This window comes from Zingiber officinale, chromosome 6B, assembly GCF_018446385.1.
Source record: "Zingiber officinale cultivar Zhangliang chromosome 6B, Zo_v1.1, whole genome shotgun sequence".
Classification (NCBI taxonomy): domain Eukaryota; kingdom Viridiplantae; phylum Streptophyta; class Magnoliopsida; order Zingiberales; family Zingiberaceae; genus Zingiber; species Zingiber officinale.
This window is the reverse complement of record NC_055996.1, coordinates 103,631,925-103,650,982: the sequence shown is the minus strand read 5'-3', so window position 1 is coordinate 103,650,982 and position 19,058 is coordinate 103,631,925. Positions and strand designations below refer to the sequence as shown.

Here is a 19,058-nt window from a genome sequence, read left to right as displayed (position 1 = left end):
TAACTCTTGACTTTCTATCTTTTCAAACATCTATGCTGTCATGCTGTCAACAAGCTGCTAGATTCTGTGTACAACATTGCTGAGTTGAATATGCTCGTTGTGTTGCTTTTTGTGATTTTCTGGGTTTGTTTGACGATTGAAGTTTGTGTATTCCATTTACATTATGTGGATCTTAATATCTTTTCTGCTTTATGATTCTGTCCCATCTTCAAAGACCAAATCTGTTGCTAAGACTGTCAAAAAAGAGAACAGCAGTAATGAGGAAGATGAGGATGATAGCTCTGAAGAAAATTCATATGATTAACCTTCTGAACAGCAACAAGCTATAAGAAGGTAACTCTAGACCATTGGATCGTTACACACGTGAAAGGGGAAAGGGATGTTAATCACGTGGTTTTAAAAAACTTATCTTTTTTATTTTACAAAATAAGTACGCAGCGGAAAACTAAACACGAAAACAAAACAAGCAAGAACTTGATCGGTTACTTGGTTCAGAGTCTTCGGCGACTCATACTCCAAGACCCACGATCCCGCGGACCGTATCGATGGGTAATTCACTACAATCCTCTTCCAGAACAAAAAAGATAGGATAAGTATAACAAGCTACACTTTCCTTTTAAGCAATAATTAAGTACACAAAGAAAACTTCATTACCCAACACTTGTAAATGATCGGATTAGGCTCGGTGTTGAACAACGCCACAACGTTCAACGCCACAATAGTAGTCAGGCGCATCAGCGGCGTAGCAGAGCAGCTCGAAGTTGGAGCGATCGGAGTGTCGAATGGATGCGCAAAGGCTTGTAGAAGAGTTGTGTATGAGTTAATGTAGAAGCCTTAGGCGAAACCTTCTTTTATTAAGTGTTAAAGGCGCCTTTCATAGCACTGGAGGCGCCTTCAACCCCTCAACTCTTATCCCGAATAGCTCGCCTCTTATCGTTGACGAAGTCCAATTTTATCCGACCGAAGGTACCTTCCAAGCTCTTGTAGGTGCCTTCCATTGCTACTCTCGAAGGCGCCTTCCATCGGTTGAAGGTGCCTTGGGTACTGTTCACCCGAGACATTTTGTGCTCCTGTCGCCCTACAAAATGTGTTTGTCCAACACAAAATATCTAACATGTAAAACAAAGTTAGCACAATCAAAATAAGCAGTTTAGTAATTAGATCTTGTCTCCTCGAGACCAGGATCTAGTTAAAGTCTCAATTTAGGTTTTCGAAATGGATCTAAATTGGACATGCGCCTAAAGTCCCAAATTGGGACTCGTCTTCAGAATATTCTCTTCAAGTGACTTACCTTACCTTACATAATCGCTTGATGAAAATCTGATTGCTAACTTTAAGCCGCGAAGAGCAAGAATCTGATTGAGTCCTAACAAGGGAGGAGGAGAAACAAAAAAGGAGAACAAAGGAGATGGTGATGCTATTCATCTTGTTCTCCATCCCTCTCTCTCCCTTTGGCTTGCAATGGAGGTTCTCCTGTTATAAAGGTAGCATATAACTAAATTTACACATCAGTATTACATCTATAAAATTTTGCATCCAAATTCTGATTTTGCTTGATGAAAATCTTCTAAACTTCATCATTTAACTGAAATCTAATAGCAGGAATCAATCTGACAAGTTAAGTAGAGAAAGACTGGAAGTAAAGACGCTTGTAATTTCATTGGAGAAAGCATCTCTTCAGGCATCCTTTGCGTCATTCCTAAAGTGTCCTCTTTTGATCCATGAAGAGGTTTTTATCCTTTTCCTTTGGTCATAAATAAGAAGGGAGAAATAAGTTGTTGATTTATCTTGTCTACTTGGAAGAAAACAGAGTTTTATTGACATGGCATAGTTTTCGCTTTGAACTTTGTTTACCTTTCCTGATTTTGGTCAAATTCTGTCAAATGTAGAAACATCTTTAGCCTTAAGAAAAGAAGAATGTTTAAAATTGCCATCTTTATGAGACAATTGCATTGGAAATTTTTGATGCAATTTGACATTCACGTTGCGGAGCTCTTGAGCTTTTGCAAAAGGTGGAGAAACCTGATTATGCATCTGAACTCCATGATTTCTAGATGTGTGCCTAAACACAATGACTGCAATTTGTATTATCATATAGTAAGTTTGATGATCTATGTAGACCTATTCATCGAAGATTTATCTTCTCTACAGCTAATGGATTCTTTCCATGTCTATCTATGGTGAAAAAAGTTCTGTGTATAATGACACGAAAAAAACCCCGAAAAAATAACTTATTCTGTCCTCATTATTCTTGTTTTTACATGTTTTTTTTTAAATTACCAAGATCACTTTCAGAAGTTTCTCCGCAGGTTAATGTCTAGTGGTTTTGTTGCAAAAATAATAGTTGAGAGCCTTTCTATGTTTTCATCTACTTTTGTCCCTCTACTTTTCTGTGTTGATTTTGACTTATTTATTGTTCGAATGAGAGTCACTAGAATAGGGAACAAAAAATGTATTGGTATATTGGAGCTTTTGTTGATAGTATCTGTTCCAGTTCTACAACTGCTACTTGTTGACGATAAACATCTCAACGATGTAAGTTAAATCATTTCTAAAAGCTATAACATCTCTGAAAATTTACGTTTATAATCTATCTGACAAACCGGAGAGATACTTTCACTTTGATCGTGTATGATTGATACCGGTTTTGTTTTATGAGTTCAACCCTGCTCTTTTTTATCTAGGACAATTACAGCGGACAACATGATCTTCATCGATTATTCCAACGTCCTGCAATTGTTTTGACGAGCTATAACATTTCTTAAAGTTGGTTTGTAATCTTTCTGACAAACTGAGAATAATCCTCTCTTTTGAAGCAGCAGTCATGAGAATAACTTGCTCAAACTATTTGCTTTCGGCTATCGATAAACCTCGTTTAAAATGATATATCTTAAACAAAAGTTCACATTTAGAAGATCTCACGAACAAAGCGTGCTGAAATCATGAATACAAAGTAAGAAACCAGAATTCTACAATCATGAATACAAAGTAAGAAACCAGAATTCTACATTTTTTGACCTGACTTGAAGAGTATATAAGCCGACAAAGATCTAGATCTCAAGAAAGAAATTTCACAAAGATATAATTTCATTGGAGAAAGCATCTCTTCAGGCATCCTTCCTCTTTTGATCAGGTTTTTATCCTTAGATATTTTTTGAATTTAGTTTAGCAAGTTCACTCTCTGTTTTTTTTGTCTTCTTGTTCTTCTTTTGCTGAATTCTAGATGATAGCTTTTGTATCCAAACTCTTTATTTGTTCATTTGTCTGATGCCATGTTTCAGTAATATAAACCATGCCCAGAAGTAGATGACTTTTCCTGAAGGAATCAGCAAGTATGAACACTACCAAAACAAATCAATTTATATAACTATATGTATAATGAATCTAAAGGTGAAATGTGTAGTATAGAGAATAGCACATCTCTCTGCAACACTAGCAACAACTGATAAGAATGCAAAGAACCAGATCTATCCCTCTCTACAGATCATCATCTTTGGCCAAGTACTTTTTCACCTCAAGAACAATATTACAGATCACCAAGATGATAAGACAGATCACATAAGCCACTGTCCATGAACCTGATTCATGAGCTATGGATATGCCGAGGAAGATGTTAGCCACTGCTAAAACTATGGCTCCCCTGCCAACATAGTGATGATACCAATTCCAATACCTTCTGATCTTTGAAGATTTGTCAGGCCTGATAAGAAATGCCATTACCTGTATAACAATAGTGGAGCCCAAGTAACCAGACCTCATTACATGCTCAAGTCAAATTCAAAATTTTAAAATTTTAATGGATTTATGTACCTGGAGGATGCCACCAACCAAGATGCAGTATCCAATGGCTTTGTGGGTGTCGACATTCGATACACCATTGTCATCGAGGCTGAATCCCGCTATGATGCCTGCCAAACCAAGCACAAATCCGACACCTTGGATCGAGATGTGGGAGTAGAACCAAAGAGGATCATAGTGCTTGAAGTATCTGGCCATAATTATTCCCACAGGCATCAGTAATCCCCACCCTAAAATTGTCAACAGTCCATGCCATCTTTTAGTTGAGAATCCACTTCCTGCACTAGTAGCCACCCCTGTTTCATTCAACAAAGATGAAGCTTTTAAACTTTAAGATGGATTTGTTACATTGAAAAAAAATTGCTAGTTGTGTAATTATGGATTCAAAACCTTATTTTGAATCCATAACATGATAATGACTACAAACACTTGAACTATATACCATGTTAATAATGACTTGACTGAATGAACAGGAATCTAGAATGTTACATGGGTTAATAAGACAAGTGTTTCTCAAACTCACCTGTGGCATAGTTAATGGAAGTAGAAGTTTGGCTCTGGTGAGTTGGAAGATAGTAGCTCGACGAAGGGACAGTCCCTTGCGGACCAACCGCATAAATGAGGTGCGACTTAGGTTGTGAGGCATCTATTTGAAATGCTAGGTAAAGCTGTGATGATTGTGACACAACCACTGTCTTGTTTGGCACCAACTGTAAGTTCCCTTGGTCAGGTGGACACTGGCTCGAGCTCTTTCCCCCCAAATAGTATTGCTTTGCAATCCCTGAACCACCCGTCGGCGTAGTCCATCCAGCCATAGCACTGCTCCCATCCATGTTCCCGTTGCTCGAGAATCCAATTGATATGTAGGAATTCGGATCAGGGGCTGAAAGGATGAAACTCCAAAGGTTCTGGCCAGTCTGAGCATACTGTTCATATTTAAAATAACAATAACTAAGTCTTTATCAACTTGAAGTATTTGAATTTTAAAGACATCAAAGGTTCTACCCTGAGGATGAAGCCTTGTGCATTCCAAGCAGAGATGCAGTGGAAGGTAGTGGTGTCGAACGGGATGAGGTTGCTAACTTTAAGCCGCGAAGAGCAAGAATCTGATTGAGTCCTAACAAGGGAGGAGGAGAAACAAAAAAGGAGAACAAAGGAGATGGTGATGCTATTCATCTTGTTCTCCATCCCTCTCTCTCCCTTTGGCTTGCAATGGAGGTTCTCTCTTGGTGATGTGTTTTTAAGGCCAAGAAGAAGAAGAGGATGAGCCAATAAAATAGTAATTGTATTAAAAAAAATACAAAAAAGAAACTTCTAACAATTTCTTAATCTCTGGCCTTGGGAGATGATGCCAACCTCAATGCATTTTTTTCTTAGTATTAACCATCAAATTTTACCAATAGCATAGTAATTAATTATTCATGATAGATTAGTCTAGAAGTCATGTAAAGGCATTGGCCAAATGCTATTATTTTTGAATTAGTGATCAACTCTGCAATCATACTTTGTTACATATGATAATGTTTATCTCATATGGTCTAGTATCGTCGGTCCCTCAACTAGATACAAACATATAAATTACGGAAGATTTCCTCTAGTAATAATAACACATGCTAAGGGGATGAGGTAATCCGCGGGATTTTCGCATCTATTAGAAATCGACCCCAGATTATTTGTGATATGAATTATTTACCTCAACCAATCATACTTCATTGTTACTTATGAAGCAACCTTCTTTTAGGTCAATTAAATTCAATAAACCATACACTTTTAAGATAAATGGCGTTATAATTTGATATTTTTTATAAAAAAAAAACAATAATGTTTTTCTTATCTTCTTTGCCTTGCTCTCCCATTTGCTTTCTTCAGAAGGAAGCACTTTTGTCATGGTTTGAGTTATTGATTTATTTTATTGAAATAATTAATGGAAGTGTGGATTCCACGCGCCTTGGTCTTCCTTGATCAGGTGCGATGAATTCAAGGTCTAAAAATTTGATACGTTGATGGAGTTGTTTGTTCTTGCCTTTCTTTTTCTCATGGAAACTGACTTTTGTGGATCATAAGAAAGAATATAAATTTTTATTTTAGTTTAGTTCATTATTAGAAGAAATAGGCAACATTTTATTGATAATTTATTTCAGTTGTTGGTGACTTGAGGTGATTAGAAAATAAGAAGTAAATAAATTCAAGTGGGGGAAGGTGGTCCTTGATAGATTCCCTTGGTTTGAATTTTGTGTCTTTTTAGGTCAAATTCCGTGTGCTTGCCACACGCTGTTTGTTCCAAACCATTCCAACTCCTTAATCTATTACCCTAAACTTTACTTCCTTTGGCAAATTGCACTACTATGTCGAGCATTCGCCCTAAGTTTAGAAATTTAAATCGCCTCCTCACTTTGATAATCAACCTTTAATTTTCGTCCATTTACAAAGTACTTGTAAAGGTTTTCATCCCCGGGCTTGGTGCAGTAGGTGTTCAACAGATTAATCAAATTAGACACTCAAATTTTAGTTATGACGTACTATAAGATATTTAATTTCTTTTGATTGGATAAAAAATCTGAGACATTGGCTTTCAGATTTACTCAGAGGATGAGTGAAGAGAAAGACGACCCACCTTTAGAATTATTTGGATTAGCTGGATCATAAATAAGATTGTAAAGGTTTTATTATTACCAATATGTTTCTCTAGTTTTTCAATCGGTACTATACTTCCTCTTCAACGCTCTATTCATATCTTATAATTAGTGACCTCCATCCACCAAACATACTTACTTCCGAATATTTAGAATTCCGGGGTGTTATAGTAATAGGATATCCAAGTTATCATCAGATATCTACGGTTTGATTCTCAGTTATGACAAATTTATATAAATTTTTTCTTCAAATGGGGCGCACAACTAACGGATGCTTGGTTTTTGGACTGTCCACAGCGAGCGCTTCCCGATTTACCAAGATAATTGATGAAAAAATTTTATGAGATCGAATCAATCACCCCAAGACTAATTAGATTTATTATTATTTTTCTAAATATTTAGAAGTTGTTAGATTACAATAACAATCAAGTTTTATATGATAGTAAACTCTGACTATATGAATCTCATATTATATTATTATTATATTTAAATAAATTTCTTTCTCTTTCTCATTTAATTTAATGTGTATATTATATTTATCATAATTTTAAATCATCTAACTAGAATATTTATTAATCATATAAATAGATGTTTATATTACCGACCTCTAGTCGCTTGACTCGACCTAAAATTATAATCTAGGTGGAAAGGTAAACCGAGAAGAGATTGCAGTCAATTTTAATCTGATTCCGACTATGATCCGATGTGTAAATTACAGAAGAAATTAGGAAAAGATCAGGAATTACGACCCAGAGGATCTGGACTCTCGTAAATATATCTTTCAAAATTTTCTCTAATAAATACACATCCAACTTTCCTTTTAATATTTTTATTTTTATTTATCCTCGTATGTTTAGATATATTCATTTTAATGATTATCATTTGTGCTAAGTCATAGCCCACCTGTTGTTTTATAAAAATTCTTTTAAAATTGGAGTTATATTTTTTATTTAATATGTTAATTATTGACTAATAGTTTTAAATTTTTATACTAAAATAATTTAGTGGAAGCGATGAATAACTTAATAGAACTTCTTAATTATTGTGTAGTAGAATGCAAGTGCATGTGATGGAATGGTTCTTGATTTTGCCACCATGTGATGGAATGGTTCAAATGGGTGGTTTAGCACAAAACCCTGTGCTGTGGAATCCTTGTTTTCTGTTGTTTAACTTGTCACATTCCCAGTTATATATATATTATAATTTATCTTCTCCATTTTGGAATGGATTGACAAAGACGCATGGATAAATATATTCATCTTTTTATCACACTTGTTTGTTTTCTGTTGTTTACAATAAATTATTTTTGTCGATCATAAATTAGTTCAATAATTCATCTCAATCGTTGAACATATCTCTTTCTATATCTTAATTATCTGTATTAATAGTTAGTAATTATCTATAATTTATTTCTTTTATGTTAACCTAGAAATAGATTAATAAAAGTGTTAAAGATAAGTGAATCATCTTTATCTTTTTACCATGTAAGAATTCATCGTGCACAAAAACTTTCATTAATTTTCAAATTAATCATCTCCCGGATTAAAAATTAGTCGGATTAATATAATCTGCAACATCGACAAAGGTGGAAATATTAGATTAAAAAAATATCAAAAATAAAACATTAAATAAATTTACAATAAAAGAAATTAATTAAATTCTTTAGGCATTAGAAGATCAATTGGTTTATTTGATATAAGAGTTAATTTTTGATAGGTTAAGATGAAAAGTATTCATATATCTTTTTATATATATATATATATATATATATATATATATATATATATATATATATATATATATATATATATATATATATATATATATATATATATTATTATCTACTTTATAATTAAATCCTCATAGATGTGCTCAACATCGTTGAAGGCTACTATATATGATATTCGATCTAGATCATGACTCTAATATAATTTATTAGGATCAAAAGAATTCATATATCTCCATAATAATATAATATTATCTATTTTAAATTTAAATCCTTATAAATTTATTTTTGGATTCTACCCAAAAAGAGTCATCCTAATAGAAATATCTTTCATCTTTTAAACTAATGGTCTTTTTCATATATTTAAAATGTGAGACTTTGATTGTATTCCTAAAACATCAAAGTCAATGAAAATACGTTCTCATATGATGGCCGGCTCAGTTTATTTATTTACCTTTCTATATATCTATGACTATGTGATCAGTTGTGTGGGACGGCCATGGTCACCTTTGTAACACTAGAAAAATAATCCTAGGTAAAGGATAGAGAAAAAAAAAATCAAGAGAGAGAAAAAAATTCAAAAGAGAGAAAAAGATGGAAAAAAACATGAACGATGGATCCATCACTCATGGCTATGTGAGGTCTGCTGTCGTAGCCACACAAGGCGACCTCGTGTGCAAGGCCACCGCTTGTAGTCACGCAAGGTTCGTTGTATGTAACGTGGCCATTGTCGGTGGCAACATGAGGCGGCCTCGTGGTCGTACGAGGTGTGTTCGTGGTTACGAGATGTACCATGAGCTCTTTGAGGGAAAAATTAGACTGTAGCTCTTGTCAGAAGGGAGGAAAGAAAGTTACTTTTTGTCCAATTTAGTTGGATGAAAAAACTATTAAAAATATAATTTGCATATTAAGTAAACGTGAGAAAAAATATAGTTCATTTTTTTTTAAAGTAAAGAGGATATTTTTTTTACAGTTAAAATATTTTCTATAATTTTTATTTCAATCCTCCCTCTCAAGTAAACATAAGCTTAGATCTTGTAGGTGTCGGGTTGGTACTCAATGGAAACATAAGCTTAGATCTTGTTGGCGTCGAGTTGGTACTCAATGGCAGAGTTGTTTTGCATATGTCGTGGTCACCACTAAGATTATCCTCGAGCTTCAACCAGATGATGACTCTAAGGAAGAAGCCCTACGCTTTGCATTGCCATTGATCTTGTCCGAGAATGTTGATGAACGAACCACCAGTGAGTTGGTGGGGATGTTAACTTGGTCGTCAATTGCTTAGCGATAATGAGGATTGGCAAGGAGATTTATTGGAGTCTGAACAAAAGAAAATGAAAGAAAGAGGATTAAAATGATAGCCAAGGGTTTTTCGACACAGTCATTCTTACGCTCAAGTACATTTTCAACGAAAGAATAAGAAGCAGAACAAAGAGGTGTTTAGAGTTTTAAATGCGTGTGTGCTCGTAACTGAGCCCATAGGGGTGAGCTACCTTTTATAGAGCGATGGTTGATTCCTACGTTCTTTGCCTGTCCTGAAATTCATGCGATTTATTATTTACTTCCTAAAATAGTTTAAAATTCTGAGATCCACATGATCGTTATCTTCTTCTATAATCTCGAGATCCACACGATCATTATCTTCTTGAAATAAACAACGACATTGTCTTCGACTAAGAACGTCATGGAGTCAGGGGGCGCCATTGAGTGGAGAGGTGACTCTAAGACACTCAACCTAGGATTGGGAACATCATGAAGTCAAGATGTCGCCAAGTTGGGGGGCAACTCAGGGACGAACAACCCAGGGTTGGGGGCGCTATAGAGTTGGGGACTACTAGTATTTGAGGTCGTACAGATTTGAGGAACAACTCGGCTCTTCCTCTACTCTGCTCGTTATCTTAGCAGGATTGTTGACCTCCTTATCCATGTGGCACCTTTTGATTACCTCCTAGATCATAAGTCTCTCCTTCAAATCTAGTTAAAGGAGGTAAGAGTCCGACTAACTAAACTGTGATGTGTCTAGACAGAATAATTCTTATTAATTATCTCAATTTCCTAAGTTATGTGGCAAATCCCTTGCGTATTTCTAAAGAGATTATGCATTTAATGCTAACACGCCTCCATCATTACACTTTAAATGTAGACACTCCTTTTAAACACCCCACACCCCGCATGTGTCATTTACTTAGATCTCCTAGCCCAAAATATGCTAGTGTGTCTCCAAGTTAACATCACTTTAATGTGATGTGAAATGCCATAGAGAAGACTAAGCGTCCTCCACCAGACCATGATTACTTGGATTTGACTTATTCCATGTGCTTGATCCTACGGTCGAAATTTCATCTTGCTCCCTTGATAACAGCAATCCGATTGCCCCAATTGAACCTGCTAAGATACATATAGGGTTGAAGAACAATGTCCTTACCCTTCATCATGCAATCGCTACTTCTAAGTTCGTCGTTCTTTATCTTTATCATCTTCAAGTTGTTTGTGTCCTCTCGTTTTATAAGTTACTTTGCTCTTTTTGGTCGCTTTTTGTTTCTGCTAGGTATCAACTATAGGATTGAAAAGACACTAAAGGGAAAGTGAATATCATTCATCACCTTTTATAGAATAATGAGTTAAAATAACGCATCAGAAAAAAAAAAAGAAATAAGAGAGAAACAGAAAGACAATCACTAACATAAGTCTTTTTACTTGGTTTGGAGTCTTCGGCGACTCCTCCGAGTCCTGCACTCATGGAGTGCTTGCCTTGGGCAATCATTATCAATTTAAAATGTTTACAAACTTTAAGTATAAGAACTGTTAAATTCAAAAATATCAACAACAGAAGAAGAAATTGATTAAGTGCTAGTTGTCAGAGTAGTCTTTCGATATCATTGAAGTCTTCTCGAAGTAATGCGTGAGTACGAAAGGCGGAGTGAGTAATATTATAGAGTTGCTGGTCTAAGTCATTTTTTTAGGCCATCTTCGGGCGCCTAGACCACCCCTGGGCGCTTGGAGTGCTGATGTGGTTACACCTCGTTGAAAGTTTATCTCTGAAACTTTTATCCATCTCCAGGCACCTAGATCGATCTGGTGCTTGGACCCTGATGTGTGTTGTCTACTCAATGTTTGCCACGTTAGTTGGTCGCCTGATACCTTCACTCCTTGCCCGGGTGCCCGGATCACCTCTAGTCACTCGGATCACCTCCGGGTGGCTAGACCAATTCCGGGCACCTGGAACCCTTTTTTCAACCTTTTGTTTTCCTATATTATAAAATAGCATAACAAGAAATAATATGAAAATGAGTAATATATTTGACAGTCTTTGAATTGTCCTATCCTGATTTTGAGTTTCGCTGAAATGCTAGATCGGACCAATGTCTATTGTTCCCTCAACTGGGAGCGTGTCCTCACTAGATCTCTCCTCCAATTGCTTCCTTCCACTTATCAATCGCAGACTTCCTTGATATTAGGTTTCTTTAACCACTAGGACTTCTTACCAAATCTCAATCAATCTAGACTTTAGCCAATTATTAACCCAACTAGTCTTCCTCCTGCTAGATCTCAACCAATTTGAATTTCATACCAGCTATCAACTTAGCTGGACTTCAGCCTGGTGTTTTGGTCTTCTAGATCCATCAAGTTCATATCTTATACACTTGGTAAAAGGATTAGATTACGACATAATCTAATATTAACTTTTGTCATACATCAAAATATGAGATTGATTATTAGTGCAACTTACACTAACATCAACTAAGTATTCTCTGGTTATAACCTCTATAACCCAGTAGTGTCCATCTCACTAATGGGGGAATCCTCCTTTGCTCGATATAGGTTTATTGAGTCAAGCTTTACTAATGTAGCCTTGGATTAATTAAGAATCACCCATAGGATCCCAGCCAACCATCTGATAAGGTTACCAAATGGTAACGACTAGCCAGATCGTCCTCCCCTGGTTTGTGACCTTCTTCAGGAGTCATGTCTTGAGTAGGTTGTGTTTCCCTATCTCGACATTCTTGTCTAGAGTGTCTCGGTATTTTTACATTCCCTTATCTCAACTAGGTCCATATTCGTTCTAGATTCTAATTGGGGTAGTCATTCTAATCCGGAGGTATAAAATTCCCCTTTCTTCTCGCATATTTCATTTCTTTTTTATCCAAAGCAAATGGAGGATGAGATTTTCTTCTTTTCATTGAGGGTTGGGCTTAGCCTTATAAAAAGTTGCTCGTGCTTGCACAAGGGATAATATCCCAGTTTTTCTTTATCAAACCCCCGAGCCCTGTGTCTTGGTCGACTCAGTGGCACCTCGAGTTATCCGCACCTCTGACTCTGAAAAATTACCACTTGGAGTGTGGTTACTTTGGCGCCTTCGAGAAGCTGCAAGATTTGTAATTTGATAGAAATCTTCTACTCAAGGAAGGACTACTCTAGTACTTTGGGTTAAACCTTGTCTTAACTCCTCTTCAACTTCATTTGGTAAGACTTGTCGTTTGCATCAATCTTGATTTCTAACTGAATATTTTTACTGATCCATGTAGATAACACCATGATGAGAGTGTCAATGAACCAAGTGGTGAAGATAACAAGGGTCGAGTTAAAGGCATGTGTCACTGAGATCGTCGACTTAACTGTGGAAACGAGGTCTGATGAAGGGGCATCCCTCACCTTGGTCCCGACTTCAACTAAGGCAGTACCTCGAATAGCCATTACAAAGTCAACACCAGGAAGACTAAGGATGCCCTTGGCTCCACAACCTGCGAATGCAGAGTCTACGCTCTCAAGGGAATCAAAGAAACTCCTAAAGCTAACAAGCAAGAGGCATCATTCATCAAGGACTCCTCCTTGCCTGCCTTCTCCTCGACTAGCCCAAGTTCTAGTCTCCCGCAAGAAATCAACTTCCATCCTCTCCTACTGGATCGAGATGTTCCCGCACCAAGGCCAGGACCCCTAGTGGCCCTTCTCCCGTGCCTGTTCAACTTCCAACATCTCACGCCGAGTCCGAAACCTACCAAGCTGAAGCTAGTTCCTCACACTAGCATGGTTTGACATCGCCACTTAAGGGCGAGACCCTGACTTCTTTAGCCAGTTTAGAAGGCTTACGTATTAGGGCCAGTTCATCACACCCCCACCCGGCCCTCAGCTTCTAGTCCACTCAAGGTGATGCCCTACAAGGGCTTTATTATGCTACCATAAGTGCATGATTACATTGTCTAATAATACAAATATTAATCCCAGAAGGACTATTGATTAAGCACTAGTTGAGTTTGCACAACTAATTATCTAAACAATTAGAGGTTGGTTAAGAGCTTGTAAGCTAGAGATTGAGATAGAGAAGAGAGCTAGAGAGAGAGAGAGGAAAAAGAGAGAGGAAAGAAAGTGATCAAGAGAGACGAGTTGGTTTAGGGAAATGATTCTAGGAATTCAGTTTCATTATGATACCAGTTAATGTCCCTATGCATTGTTTATATCCTTACCTCTATACCTGCACTTTGTAGAATTTCTAACTAAAGTTCAGTCCAACCCTGTGAAGATTGCATTGAAGATTTTACCCAAGTTCTAACACCATTAAATAAAGAAGTAATTTTAGAAAGTCCGGTTAAAAAATTATCCTAAGGCTCCCTGGGTATACAATTTTAGAGTTATCTGATTTACTTCCTAATGATAGATTAATGCAACTAAATAGAAAAGGTAACTTAGAAAGTCCAACTCAAGAGTTATCCTCTATTATAGGGCCCCCGGTTATACATTTCTAGATTACACAAGTCACTTTCTAGCATTAATTTGGGAAACCCCTTCTAAACTCTAAGTAGATATTCCTTTGTAGAGAATTGGTCTCCTGACAAGAGGATCGTTCTAGAAAGTCCACTTAAAAGGTTACCCCTATCACAGGGCTCCACGGTTATACAATCTAGCACTTCTCCTCTGTAAATTGAATCCACCATAATCCATATCCATACATCATACACACATTTTATCAAACATCTACAAGGCAAAATATACATAGAACATAGCATAAATACTTTATTAAACAAAAAAATAACATATACATAGTTTATACATCAACATCACATTATAAATACTCTCTATATCTTAAGAATTGGAGAATCTACTCCATTGCGAAGGATATACATACCAAAGATATAAAATGAATCATTCTTACATTCAAAACATGAGATAGAGAAAAAGAAATGCTTATCGAGGAGATTGTCAGTGCCTTTGAGATGTTTTCTTACTTTGGAGGAGGGATGGTGCAGATTAACAAAGTAGGAGGTTCTAGGGTTTTCCCTAGAGGGAAAAACCCTTCCGGAAGGAAGGGAACAGAGCTCCAAACTAAAGATAATGCCACACAACCCTCTTGTTTTCTCCTCCATGGTCGTGCCTTTTGGCACAACCCCCTGGTTCTTCTATGGAGGAGAGGCATGGCCATGTGTGCTGGCTGAGTAGAGACAGGAGTAGGAGTTGACACTTTTTTTTCATTTTTACAGCTGAGCTTCATAGACTTGAACATATTTAATCGTCCAGGCTTGTAAGCCATTAAAGTCAGTTGGAGACTTCTTCACTAGAGATCTGTAAAAGTCTCCATTGATTAGGCCCTACGAGAAAGTACTGACCTACATCTTGGAGGTGACTAGGGGAGCATCTAGGTCACTCGATTAAACCGTTGTAGATACTCCTTCAAAGGTTCCTTAAGTTTTTTCTTGAGGGCAAATAAATCATGAGGAGTTTTTTGATTCCTTCGACAGGGGTGAAGTATTGCATGAATAGGGTCTTAAACTCCTCGAAAGTTCAAATGAAGGAGGTGGAAAGACGATTGAACCACCTTTGTGTCGAACCCGTGAGCGTAGTCAAGAAAACTTGACATTTTACGCCATATGTATATTGATGTAATGGGGAGACATTTTCAAATTTATAGATATAATTTTCAGGGTCGGTATTACCATTATATTCCCCGATATATAGAGCCCGAAAGTGTCTTAGCAATCCATCTTTGAGAATGCTCCCTGAGAACGGAGGGCCCTGAGTGGCCTTCATCTCGCTAGATATGAGAGTCTTTCTCTTCAAGGAACTTGATGGGGGTTTTCCCTTGAAGATTCTACAAAAGACTCTTTAGCAATCGATGTACCGACTTGCATGGACGATATTGTCAACTCAATAAATGATTGGTATCAGTATTGTGATCAGAATGATGACAACGCTTGTAAGGCTCTGGGAATCTTTTGTCAGGACAATTCTGATTGGCCTTCCTTTCGCTCATCAACTACCCGTCAAAATTCTCTCAAATCTTATTGGCAATCCCGAGTATAATGGATGTATGATTGATGGTGGATACAATATTGAATTATCTTAGAAGCCCCTTGACTATATTTGAGAGCAAGAGTCAGGAACACTTCCACTGCCTGCACCACCTTTTTCTTCTTCAATTTGTGAACTTTCGATTCCGTAAGGCTGGAGCAGGGAGTCTACGATCTAGCTATGTAGAGATAGGAGTAGGAGTTGACACTTTTTTTCTTTTTACAGCTGAGCTTCCTTGACTTGAACATATTTAATCGTCCGGGCTTGAAAGCCATTAAAGTCAGTTGGAGACTTCTTCACTAGAGATCTATAAAAGTCTCCATCGATCAGGTCCTGCGAGAAAGTACTGACCTGCATCTCAAGGGTGACCAGAGGAGCATCTAGGTCACTCAATTAAACCGTTGTAGATACTCCTTCAAAGGTTCCTTAAGTTTTTTCTTGAGGGTAAATAGATCATGAGGAGTTTTTTGATTCCTTTGACGGGGTTGAAGTGTTGCATGAAATAGGGTCTTAAACTCCTCGAAAGTTCGAATGAAGGAGGTGGAAAGACGACTGAACCACCTTTGTGTCGAACCCGTGAGCGTAGTTAAGAAAATTTGACATTTTACGCCATCTGTATATTGATGTAATAGGGAGACATTTTCAAATTTGTAGATATGATCTTTAGGGTTGGTACTACCATTATATTCCCCGATATATAGTGCCCGAAAGTGTCTTAGCAATCCATCTTTGAGAATGCTCCCTAAGAACGGAGGGCCCTTAGTGGCCTTCATCTCGCTAGATATGAGAGTCTTTCTCTTCAAGGAACTTGATGGGGGTTTTCCTTTGAAGATTCTACAAAAGACTTTTTAGCAACCGACGTACTGACTTGCATGGGAAACATAGCCAACGGTGTTTCTGTAGGCCAAGGCATCTTTTGATGAGACGCCAACGTTGTCTCAATTGGAGGACTGATCCCCGACAGGAGGGGTTGTTGGGACTACCATTACAATACCGCTTGCACTGTTGCGGCTACCAACATGTCGAAATTCTTCGTTGCGATGGCGATAACATTAGGTCTTTTGGTGCCTTCATCCTAATGTCTAAGTTCAGGTCTTAACTGATTGTTCCATAGGCGATGTTAATTTGATCTTTTCTGAGAACGCTGATGAACGAACCATTGGTGAGTTGGCGGGGAAGCTAACTTGATCGCCAATCGCCTAGAGACAACGAGGATTGACGGAGAGATTGCTAGAGCCTAGATAGAAGAATGTGAAAGAAAGAGGTTAAAATGACAACAAGGGGTTGCCACTCCGACGCTCAAGTAAGTTTTTAATAGAGGAACAAGAAACAAAACAAATAGATGCTTAGGGTTTTAGATGTGTGTGTGTGCGTACCTGAGCCCATAGGGGTGGGCTGCCTTTTATAGAGCGATGGTTGATTCCTACTTTCTCAGTATGTCCTGAAATTTGTGCAATTTATTATTACTTCCTGAAATAGCCTAAAATCCCAAGATCCATACGATGAGTATCTTCTTCTTAAAATAGTTAGAAATCTCGAGATCCACGTGATCATTATCTTCTTCTATAATATCGATATCCATACGATCGTTATCTTCTTGACATAAATGGTGGCATTATCTTCGACTGAGAATGCCATGGAGTTGGGGGTGTCGTCGAGTCTAGAGGCTACTCGGAGACACTCGACCTAGGATTGGGATCGTCATGAAGTCGAGAAATCTTCAAATCGAGGAGCAACTCAGGGATGAACAACCTACGATCGAGAGCCCCATGGGGTCAAGGGCTACTGGTATTTGAGGTCGTACGGACTTGGAGAATGACTAGGCTCTTCCTATTTTGCTCACCACCTCAGTAGAATTATTAATCTCCTTATCCACATAACGTCTTCTGATTTCCTCTAGATCTACCATCGTGATACCAATCAATTTGGTCATTTGTTATTATCATCACCCTCTTTGTCGCTTGGCACTCCTTTTTCACCTTCATCGTCATCTTCTAGATTCTAGTGCTAGGGCAACTACCAGTGGCCAGCACGGCGAGGTCGGTGTTTGCTTGCCAGATCGCGTAGATCAGGTTTGAAAAATACAAACAAAAACAAATAATAATAAATAAAATAGACAGTCTGTGAACCGGTGGGTGAATTAGTATCGGTTGAGAGATTTCAATACAAAATATATGAAAAAAAATAAATGATGACTATTGAGTTTCAACTAAGGAATTTGATTGTACATTATCTTTGGAATCATAGGTAGTCCAAATGAGAGATTATTTAATTTTATTTCTCTGTTTGATGAGCTTACATGTAAATTTATAACACCGTATGTGATGGTTAGCTTCAATTTCCTAATTTACTCCCTCCCAATGGTGCGAGGCAGTCGTGGGGGGCCATCAGAATGACAGATTTCATCTTTTTGTATAATATAAATTTATAACACATGAATTTGTCCTTAAATATTAAACTCAATAAAGCGATAAATAAATATTTAATTATTATTATTTTTTTATAATCTAGGTATCCCTCTCTTAAATCTGATTAATTTTGGAGATGATTTAATTATTGAATGGATATGAATTATGTATATAGAAACTCATTAACTCTTTTTTTTTTTGTTATTATTGATGAGTTAATAATAAAAATGATCCCCATAAGATTATGACAATTAATTCTTCTTTTCATTTCATCTGAAAAGGATACAACAGTCGTCACTCTAATTCTTATGGAAGATCAAATCCCACTGCATTTTTTTTCTTAATCTTCATGTTGTTTCAACTAGGATTGTAAACGAACTAAATGTTCATCTTGATGTTTGGCTTTGTAAGAGATTGTTTATGTTCATTCAATATACACAAGATTAATTAAGCAAACAAGCTTGAACAACTTGATAAACTAAATAAATAATCTTGAACGCGTACGCATATGTGTTTAGCTCATTAACATTTATGAACAATATTCACGAACCATATTGATTAATAAAACTCTTATTAATATGTTAAATAAATAATAAAATAAACAAATAAATTTGAATTATCAAGTTCAATAACCAATGAAACAACTAAATGTTTCAAATAATCAAATAAGATTGAATTAAGAGCTCTATGACCGCTAAACGAATCAAGCTCGAACCAAACTCAAGCCAAACTTAAATTGAAATCTTCATAACATTTAAACGAATCAAACTCAAGTTAAGTTTCAAATAAATTTAAGCTCATAAAAAATAAACCAAGCTAAGCTTAAATAATCATTTCAAAAATTTGATTCATTTAAAACTCAACTTAATTTGATTCACTTACCTTATCAAACAAATTTAAATATCCTAAAACTCAACTAATTTACAACCCGAACCCTAACCCTAGCTTCAGCAACCGCAAGTAAGAATTTATAGTATTTTACGTGATAACATAATTCATTTTAAAAATTATCCATCGGAAAGTTCATTCGCATTATTTTACACGCATATTCATGTATTTTTGACACTAAACACTATAACACACACATATATATATGGAAAAGTAAAACAAAAAATATTTAACCTGTCGTCGTCAATTTCTTGAAAAGTAGTATAATGTTTATAAAACTGGTTGGCAGCTAAATCAATCGCGTGGTAATCATAAATGACGAAA

The 19,058-nt window shown here is 36.6% G+C and overlaps 1 protein-coding gene across 1 annotated transcript; it reads right to left on the bottom strand.

Annotated features, from left to right (window-relative positions):
• Positions 1-3,008: 3,008 nt before the first annotated feature.
• On the bottom strand, positions 3,009-5,024 carry LOC121990493 (cytochrome b561 and DOMON domain-containing protein At3g07570-like). Its single transcript, XM_042544613.1, has 4 exons — positions 4,804-5,024; positions 4,322-4,724; positions 3,811-4,094; positions 3,009-3,720 (listed from the first exon to the last, which is right to left on the bottom strand). The coding sequence occupies exons 1-4, from the start codon at positions 4,984-4,986 to the stop codon at positions 3,478-3,480; spliced, it is 1,113 nt and encodes a 370-aa protein (XP_042400547.1). The 5' UTR covers positions 4,987-5,024; the 3' UTR covers positions 3,009-3,477.
• Positions 5,025-19,058: the final 14,034 nt, after the last annotated feature.

What these genes read in the sequence shown, in the direction of transcription:
- LOC121990493 (XM_042544613.1), bottom strand. Translation starts at nt 4,986, where the DNA reads ATGGAGAACAAGATGAATAGCATCACCATCTCCTTTGTTCTCCTTTTT. An exon ending in CACAAGGCTTCATCCTCAGG is followed by an intron (nt 4,725 to 4,803) that starts GTAGAACCTTTG and finishes AAATATGAACAG; the next exon opens with TATGCTCAGACTGGCCAGAA. An exon ending in TGGTTGGTGGCATCCTCCAG is followed by an intron (nt 3,721 to 3,810) that starts GTACATAAATCC and finishes ATTGTTATACAG; the next exon opens with GTAATGGCATTTCTTATCAG.